The sequence below is a fragment of the Triticum dicoccoides genome, chromosome 5A (genome assembly GCF_002162155.2).
Source record: "Triticum dicoccoides isolate Atlit2015 ecotype Zavitan chromosome 5A, WEW_v2.0, whole genome shotgun sequence".
Classification (NCBI taxonomy): Eukaryota; Viridiplantae; Streptophyta; class Magnoliopsida; order Poales; family Poaceae; genus Triticum; species Triticum dicoccoides.
In genome coordinates, this window is record NC_041388.1 from 516,876,902 (window position 1) to 516,886,747 (window position 9,846).

Below are 9,846 nucleotides of genomic sequence, written 5' to 3' on the forward strand. Positions count from 1 at the left end.
ATTTTTTGCCATGGATGAACTAGAGTTAGGCTTAGGGATAGGGTTTATGTTAGAGGAAAGAAGACAAGTAAGCGTGTGACCTATTTTAGATAGTATTTTACTTGATGCTATATTTCTTGTGATGCGCTTTAGGTATTACACCATACAACTTTCATTGATGCATTATATTGCTTGCCATTTCTTTTTAGATGGCGAGAATCGTTAATGTTCATTATGTGGAGAACGCAACAATTTTAAGTAACAACACCGAGATTGTTGCCGACGAGGAGATAGCCATGTATTTGTGAGAAGTCCTAGTTATGATGAGGTTGTGGAATAGTAACAAATGTTCATTTCAATTATAAGGAATGTATAATGTTGGTCGAAGACCTAGTTCTTGAATGAAGGTAATGCCTATCACTTCTGAGTTGGATTGAGGGGCATACAAAGAGGTTGTTGCGGCCTCTCAAGACAAGTCTCTCAAATTATTTGCCATGAAGGTCGAAGGCCCTTGGTTGGATGTTGACTTATTCTTTTTTGCGAAGCAATTGCATGTTGACTTAAACGGGTGTGTATCTGCATGTGATGATATCAGCCCAACTAGAAGTGAAGTGCACCACTTGTTGAGGGTAGGATCGAGGTTTTATGGCCCCAATCCTATGAACCAAGCAAATGAGTATGAGGTGAATGATAGTGACCAAGTCGATGAACAAGATGGTGGTGTCAATGCCGAACAAGGTTATGACATGGATGGAGATGGGGGCTGGTGATGTAGATGGTGATGACTTGGAGAAAAGGATGAAATTCATGAGAATGATTTTGGAGATATGAAAACACAAGTCATGGTGCAGGACATGGAGTGCGACATCTCGTATGGAAGTGCCATCCCTCCGACTCTAAGGATGATGGCCTGGAGAATATTTGAACAAAAAATGGCTTCAAGGCAAAAGAAGCCCAATGCTTCTCAAAACTTTTAGGTCGGGATCATCGAATATCATTGTTCCATGATTTTAGCCTCATCTTCTATATCTAAATAGCTAGCTCCCACTAAGGTATTTCTCTCAACATGCAAGCATGTCACCTCATCATTCAACATGCATAAGACAAGGCCCACCTCAACATGCAACTATGCATATTAAAAATTCACTACAACATGCATGCATGTAAAATTCCATTTTATTATGCTATTTACATTTAATTCTTATATACTTTCAAAAACTATTGTTTCATGAATTCATGTTCCATATAATCAAAATCTCATTGAAATATTGTAAACATTTTCGCAACAACGTGCGGGGCATCATCTAGTTGATAAGGTTTTTGGACCCTTGTATCAGACCCGGTATTCAGGCTTCTTATACAAATGGAGTCGGGAGAGCTCTCCCTGTTAATCTAAAAAAATGACAAGATATCACCATGCAGATTTCTGATTCTCCAAGATACTTCATTAACAAAGTGTAACATTTTTATTTGCCCTAAAAATAATAGCATTTCTACACTTCCAAATAGACCAAAACATAGCAGAGATGCCAACCAGATAAGTCTTTCATCAGCTTTCTTGAATGTTTTCAGCTCAAAGAACCGATCATCAGACGACACACAAGTATTTAAGCGCAAATCACTTTCCGGCCTCGGAAAATTAGAGGTCGTCCAATCGAACGACATCGCTCGCAAATTAGATTCAAGCTATCCAATCAACATCAGCAATAAATACAAATCCAAGAGAAAGAAAAACATCAGTTATAAATACAAGTCAATTCTTCAAATCACCTTTTTTTTCCTTGAACCGAAACAGAGGAAGAAGGAGAAGAGGGTTAAAGGAACCAAAGCCGAACAAAAGCCCTACAAGCTAACATTAGCAAACCAAGACCATTCTCCTTGGCCCAAACAAATCCAAAGCTTCTGCGACGAGGCCCAATTGGGCCTCACAATCCCCACGTCAATCAATGCGTTGACCACGTCACGGGTCACGACTTCTTCCCGCTCGCCGGCGCCGGGGCCGGCGCGGCTGCCGCGCCGCCGAGCACCGCGGCAGCTGAGTCGACGTTGGTGAGGAGGAACTCGTAGATCTTCTTCCTCAGCCGCTCGATCGTCTCCTCCGGCACGCCGCAGCCGTTGGCCGAGGCAGCGGCCGCGGTGGTGGCCGCAGGCTCCTCGTCCCCGTCCTGCGACGCTGGCGGCGGCGGCGCCGCCTCGCCGCGCGTCCCGATCTCGCCGAGCCAGTCGTTGACGCGCTTCAGCTGCGGGAGCATCCTGGCCGCGCGCTCGCGGTCCCACGGCGCCGCTGCCGACACGTCGGCGTCCAGGAACCGCTCCACGAACCCGAGGAACCACCCCCGGGACTCCTCCCCGAGCCGCCGAGCCAGCTGCCCCCTCTCCTCCGCGCCTACCCCCCTCTCCCACTCCGGCGGGGCGGGCGTCACCGCAGCTGCCGTAGCGCCCGGGCCCGTCCTCGGCTTCCCCTTTGCGGGGGACATCCGCGACTTCGCCGCCGGAGACAACGACTTCACGGCATTGGGGGACGCCGCAACTGGCTTTGCCGACTCGTCAACGATGACCACGGCCAGCGGCGACGATACCGTGGCCGGGACGGGCTTGAGGTTGTAGAGCCCGAAGCCAGCGAGGTCCGTGGCGAGCGCGGCGTTAACCCAGGACTTGGCTCGGCGCTGCCGCTCCACTGCGACTGCAGCAGCAGCCTCATCGTCCGGGGCAGAGACCACCGTCCCGGCGTCGCTGGCCGCTGAGCATTCCGGCGGGGCTGCTGACTTGGTGAGGGTGTCAGTGATCACCGTGGCGCGGGAGAGCGAGCTGTGGAGGGCGAGGAACTGCTCAACAGTCGGCTGCGGGTTCTGCTCCTCCGCCGTCGAGCTCACCTCAGCGTACAAGCTGCTCCCACAAAAACAAGCAAGCCAAGTAAGAATCAATCTCAAATCATTACGTGCACCTAAAATACAAGCAAATCACAATGAACATGGCACTGCACAAGTGTACAGTAAAGCACTGTGTAATGCTTGTATCAGTAAAATTTTCTATCACACAAGACAGTAAAATTTTATATCATTTGAGTGAAATGCTGACATTTTCCAGCAGTGGTTTGGAAAATGCTGTGCATTAGCAATGATGAGATTGACAGCAGAGAGCAGTGGAGCTGCCCAGTTGATGGTGGTAGAAGGAAACAAGACGCAGGTGCAAGTACAGTGCAATTATAGGTAAAAACAGCAGGCCATCCATACACAGCATCAACAGACACAGTTCAGAAAAATGGTCGCCCATATGCAAACCAAAACACTGCGAGTACTGTGAGTGTCAAGGTTAATACCCTACACGACACAACATGAACATAGAGAAAGAGCTGCACGTTTGGTTATTTGGGGCGTGCCCTGTGCCTACATGCTAATACCTCCATTTGATTCGACCCATTTGCTCTGTAGAGCTCTGCTTTTCTAGCACGGCAAATCGGCAAAATTTACACCGCCGATAAGATGGTTATGAACTTCAGCAGTGTTCCAGCTTTCAAACTTTCAGTTCACGAGAGATGTACTTAAAGTTCTGGAAGTTAATTCTGGTTTGGTAAAACCATGCAGCTAGGTTCCACCAGCACTCTCAGATCTCTACACAAAGATGGCAGGGTCGGACCACGGGTGGGGTCTCAAGGGGCAGAAACGAGCTGGGCTGATAGCAATCATTATTGCAGCACGCAGGACAGCTAGACCCGGGACATTTGGAGCATGATACCAACGGGGAGTTAATGATCTCCGCCCTTGTGAGGCGCGAGCGCAAAGGAAGCATGTCACATGAACGGCAGCAGGCTTTGCTAAAAAACATTGCGGATACCAATCTGTCCTGGTGTGCTGATAATGTCCTGTATCTAGCATGTTATGGTCAGCACAGGAACATGCAGTCAAGGCTGTCCACGGCCACAGGCCATGTGGAGCTCTGGGGGTCTCATAAAGCTCATCAGACGGGACAAGTCTTTGATGAACAGTTGGGTTGAACTGTCGACATGGTAGGATTTCAAAAACATTGGCATGTGGTACTAGCAGGTGAAGATGAATCCATCCCAAAATTTGCTAATACCAATAGAATCGTATTTCTACCGTATCTCTGCATGCTTGGATAAAGCTAGCAAAACATGCCAGGTTATGGTATGACCCAATCAGACCAAAAGATTCTCTTCTACTATTATCTTAATGGGCAAAGCATGTGGTTCCATCAAAGTATTTAACATGCAGACACTATTTTCTGGAAACTATGTTCTGCCCAAAATGAGGTGCAAACCACAGATTATAGTTGACTGAAAAATAAATAAGAAAATGTCCATGGAAGTCATTTAGCAACGAATGACAACATAATATAACTTTCGTGATGATCACATCACATCACAAGGATAGTGTATGGAAGAAAGGTACCTCAAACATCTCAGCAAGCTTTCTGCAGCAGAAGCTTCCTGCATGGCTTCAACAGCAGCCGCCTGTGCCGATTCTCTGTACTTCAGAAGCTCCTGTCACAGAATTATGCCAGGAAACATACCATCAGGTACAAAAACTTTTTCCAACAAAATTTCTCACAGATAATGGACAGAATTTGTCAATATTCATAGACATTGGTGATAGCGTATGGTTTCAACCATATTAATGTACGATAAAACCATATAGCTAAATTTCTACTGTACAATAAAGCCATACTGATCATGCCAATGAACTTAGTCATACCTTTCCTAATTTGGCAAGTGACGGAGGAAGTGATGCCCATGAATTGCCGACATCTGTCAGTTTTTTGCTGTTTGGTGGAATCTTAACCAAATTTGTGACATTTGGGTTGCTTAAACCACCAGATGTCCTCTTTAGAGTAGGAGGATGTTTCTTTGGTGCTTTGTCAGCATCGACTGGAGGAGCAGGAGCACTTGACGTGCTCTTTCTAGCAGGATTATGAATCTTACTGTCGTCTTTATGTGTCACCTTCTCGTTCACTGGTGGCTTTCTTCTAGGAGTCTGCATACAAGAATAACAGGACTAGCAAAGTTACTTTGGAGCAAAATCAGTTTATAGAAAGAAACAGTGCCATCACATTCCGTTGCTTTACATAAATATCACGAATAGGTTTATAGCATATCTCCATGTTCTCCAAAAAACACAAAAGGTAATACTATCCTAAAGAGAAGAGGATGATGACAGAAAATTAAAACATCAAATGCATCTATCAGTAGGGTGGTAAAAATAGTACATACCGTTGGGGCCCTGTTCTCAGGTTTCCTGTCAGCTTTGGTCGTCTTCGAGTCTGAATTATTTTTTGCTTTTGTATCTACAGCTCCTTCCCAGCTTCTTCGCAATGCTTTTGGCCCTGATCCAATACCCAGCACAGAGCTACTGATTGAGTTAACCACAGAGGACCTTCTCCCTGCAGTAGTGACCTTCAGAACTGAAGCTGCCCTTTCTAACAAGGAGAGCCTAGAAGATGATGCTTTCTCTGGTCCTTTTACCCCATGTCTCTGTCTTAGATCACTAGAGAATCTGTCAAATGTTGCAGGTAGAGAATAGACACTGGTTGGAGATGAAGGTGTTGATCTAACACGGGCAGGTCTTGCCTTTGGTTTCACTGTTTCCTTCTTCTCAGTAACCCCATTCAAAGCCTGTTTTGACAGTGAAGATTTTGATTTGGTCAGCACCGGTTTCTTATTTTCTGTCCCAACGGTTTTGTGGGGAGCATTAATTTTCTCTAACTTGCTCTTTTCCTTCTCTAGCGACAAGACACCAGCATCTTTCAATCCATTGGTTGGTTTCGATCCATTGGCCGGTTGTGCTTTCTTGCTGCCGGCAACTTTGGAAGAGCTGGTTAACACAAGGTCCTCGGGGTTGCCAACGCAAGGATGACGGCCAGGAACTGGCCGAACACCCCAAAGGATGGGTACCGGAGTGGCAGCCTCAAGGCGATCGACATGGATGAACTGCCCTAACTGAATCTTGTCGCTCAAGATGAGATCATGCTGTTCCTCGGGAAGGGTCACATAAGTGGCGTGCGAAGAATCGGACACCTTGAGGTAGAACCCTTGGTTGGTGAAAAGATCACTCCCTGAAAGTGCCGGCACAATGCTGACAACCTGAAGAAGGGATGACCGATGTTCTCCTGCGACTTTGACATCCGTGTTCATATGCTGGAGGAGCTTGACGAGGACACCGGGCACCAATGACGCCATTGATGTAACTCCTTAAGCGCATTACTCTGCAATGTTCAAAGAGATTCAGCAGTTAGATAATCACATGAGTGTATGGAGAATCAGAACCAACGTAAGTGGCCGAGTTAGTTATCAATTCACTGCTGGACAACCTGGCCGGCTGCCCCTGTTCAAAAGTGAAAGCAATGAACCTGGTTACAGTAATGGCTGCAACTTTTCGTGAATGTATTTTTACAGGGAGACCTGGGTCACAAGGAACTTAAAGCAGGAACCTCACATTCACCACATGTTCTCCACGGCAGTACCATCTTTCAGAGTTTAATCACTGGATATGGATTCACAATGCAAAGTGAAAAATCACACCCCTATCATCGCTGTCAAATAATCGATAGTTATTAAAAGGGACGGCTCCATGGAATCATTGGTGCATGTAACCCAATAATTTCAGTGGTAACAGCGACAGCTAAGGTGGGGAGAAAATCATGCGAACACCTATCCAACAGTAGCAGTAACATGGCAAAACAGCACGTAATAATCACTTAAAAGGATTAGGCGAGAACTGCGGCTGCCAGGAACTCAATTATGCAGTGCAGGGAAGGGGAAAGCTGCCGTGCCATTGCTTGCAGGGGAGTGGATTCGGTCCAAAGCAAACAGGGGACCCGGCCAGGAGGCGGAGGCGGAGGCGGTGGCGGGGCTGGAGGTGGGAGACAAGCTCAACAAACGCCACGGAACAAGCAGATACCACCAGAAAGTCGCATGATGGCATCAATGTGGGCGGTGGTCCTTGTCCTCGCTCCCCTCCCCCAACCCAGCGGATTTTTCCTCGGCCAGGGAAAAAATATGCGGGGAGCAGAAGAAACAGGTGAGCACCGCCAGCGAACCAACGGAAGGACCAACCAAATCTCGTGCGCGAAGTACCGCTAATCAATTCCGCCGAAACCTTAAACGGATGCCAATCGGGAGCGGAGGGCAGAGGACGGCCGGGCACCTCGAAGGCTCGCACGGCAACCGTGTAGCTCATGGCGCACCTCCTCCGAGGAAGGGTGAGCGGCGAGCCAGCCGGAGCAGTCGTCCTTCGGCACGGAGCTCTCTCGAACAGACTGAGAAATCAAAGGGGGACGGGGACGCAAAGCGGCGCGAACACAAGCAAAGCGGTCGAAGATGCTTAGTATGCAGATAAAAATAAACACAGATAAATTCAGGCAGCGGTGGGGAATCGAGACCAACCTCCGGCGGAAATCCGCGGGCGCCGGCGGGAGCCAATCTCCGCTGCTCCGCCGCTCGGATGCTCCCCTTCCACCCCCTTGCGGCGGCCGCGCGGGAGAGTGGGTGAAGGGATGATGAATCGGGGAGGCGGCCCCGGGGGCCCTGGAGCAGCTTCCGCGCGCCCGTGCGTGCTCTGCGGTGCTGCCGCAAGGCTCCAAGCCTATGGACGATCCTGCAGCGCCCTGCCGCAGGCCAGGTCCAGTCAGTGAGGGGGCGCGTCGTCAGGCGAGAAGATCCCTTGCCCGCGCTTTGGCCGGTTGTGGAGCGGCGCGCTGCGTTGGGCCGCGCACGGGGGAGAGGGGCGAAGGAGCGAGAAGGGGGAGGACGGGGGAGGGGAGGAAAAAGGAAAGGGAGGGGAGGGAGAGAGAGTGGAACGGAGACCAACCGGTGGGCTCGTCAGCTCGTGGCCGGCTTCTCTCTTCTCTTCTCTTGTTGGGCGGGGCGGGGGGAGGAGTGTGGTGGGGCCTGGGCGTAGGGGCTAGTGGTAACCGCCCGTAGCAGAGGAGAGAGCTGACAACACGCGACGCCAGCGGCGAGGGAGGCGGTCCACTGTGCGAAGCCTCCCCTCCTGCTGCCTGCTGCCTGCTCCTCGTGTTGCGCAGCGCGGCGCGTGGGTGGGTGGTGCGTTGCTGTTGAGGTGGCCCGTTGCTTTCTCGGCTTCTCACTCTCTCGGGAGTGGGGCGGGGGAGTGATAAAGTTGTAGGAGCCCGAGGGAGGGAGAGGAGTAAACCGAAAATATACAAACTGTCACGTGAAACGCACGAATTTCGGACGAACTTTCAGTCTTTTATATGCAGGAGTTTGAGCCAGGAGATGTAGTAGAAATGAGAAACTGGGATTCCATGCAAACAGCTGAATTCTCCGGCAACGTGTCTTCAACCAGCCTTCTTGGAGGGGTCGGCGTTGGTCCCCTTCCACCCCCCTCTCCGACACCGCGAAGATAACCCTCTCTCCAAATCCTCGTGGAACAGGCTACGGCGGCGCAAATTTCGTCGATCGGCCCTTCTTGAAGGCATTGCCTTGGGGCCAGCATCGCAGATAAGGTTGATGGTTGCTTGGTGTCGGGACGTTGTTGGTGGTGCTGGTTGTGCGGCCGGCTTGGCGTCGACGGCGGTATGGGTCGTCGTGGAGATGCCAACAACAACAGCTTAGGTGGAGTCGGAGCTGCCTTTTGACGTTGTTCGGTGGCGGTGCTGCTGTTGGAGGGGCGGGGGTCTGCGATGGTGCAACATGGCACAAACAGAGTTGTTGTGTTTGTTGCCTCTCGTGTTGGTCATGTCGCCTTTGATGTCGGCTCTCTGCTCTGCCGCTTTGGTTAGGCTCCGCTACGTGATGATGGGCGATGATAATGAGGTGAGTCTCTGCTTTTGGTGCGGTCTTGCTTGATCATTCCCCTAAAATGGCCAACCTTGATCCTTAAAGTGCTCAGGGTAGTCCCCAGGGCAAAGCTCGTGATCAGTTTGTGTTATTTGGCGGAATCTTCATATTGTTAGGTCCTTCTATGGCATCACTACTAAAAGTGCAATTTTGCCCTTGATTATATTTTGATGTCGATGATAATATACATATAGGGGACTATTTGTGTTTGTTAAGTATATCACAGGTTTTAGTCCCTGTGGATATTGTATGTGTGTGGATCATGGACCCACTTGATATGACAATGCTCAAGAACAGGGAAACAAATATATGAACATAGAGTTTTCGGTTTGTTTTTCATTATAGGGATATGCACTATTAAGAGATTATTGGGGTTCGTGAAAGATTTGCTCAAACTCAGTTCGTTGCAAATATTCTCCACTCACATCTTACACATGTGCCATGCACATCCACCTACAAAATTGCCCCTAGAAAAATATTAACATCATACACATATAGGGCTGCTTTGAAAACACACCAGTTTTCACTACTTCATCGCATGTCATGTACCTACTAGATGTCCGGTGACTCATCTGGTGCGGATGTTCGGTATCCACTAGACATGTGGTAAACCATCATGGCACCAAAACTGAGGTAAATTATCAGGCTCTTGGTGGTCGCGGGATATCCGGTGGCTAACCATGCCAGAAAACTGGTGCAAATTTCTCATGGAATAGGCTACGGCGGTGCAAATTTCGTCGATCGGCCCTTCTTTGAAGGCATTGTCTTGGGGCCAGCATCGCAGATAAGGTTGATGGTTGCTTGGTGTCGGGACGTTGTTGTCGGTGCTGGTTGTGCGGCCGGCTTGGCGTCGACAGCGATATGGGTCGTCGTGGAGATGCCAACAACAACACCTTAGGTGGAATCGGAGCTACCTTTTGACGTTGTTCCCTTAGGTCGAGTCGGAGCTGCCTTTTGACGTTGTTCGGTGGCGGTGCTATTGTTGGAGGGGCGGGGGTCTGCGATGGTGCAACATGGCACAGCAGAGTTGTTGTGTTTGTTGCCTCTCATGT

General features: G+C 49.4%; 1 protein-coding gene across 1 annotated transcript; it reads right to left on the reverse strand.

The window, feature by feature from the left end:
- Positions 1 to 1,618: 1,618 nt before the first annotated feature.
- On the reverse strand, positions 1,619 to 7,779 carry LOC119302479. The gene is made up of 5 exons (XM_037579515.1): positions 7,379 to 7,779; positions 5,207 to 6,198; positions 4,692 to 4,970; positions 4,389 to 4,480; positions 1,619 to 2,865 (listed from the first exon to the last, which is right to left on the reverse strand). The coding sequence occupies exons 2-5, from the start codon at positions 6,170 to 6,172 to the stop codon at positions 1,947 to 1,949; spliced, it is 2,256 nt and encodes a 751-aa protein (XP_037435412.1). The 5' UTR covers positions 6,173 to 6,198; positions 7,379 to 7,779; the 3' UTR covers positions 1,619 to 1,946.
- Between the last annotated feature and the right edge of the window lie 2,067 nt (positions 7,780 to 9,846).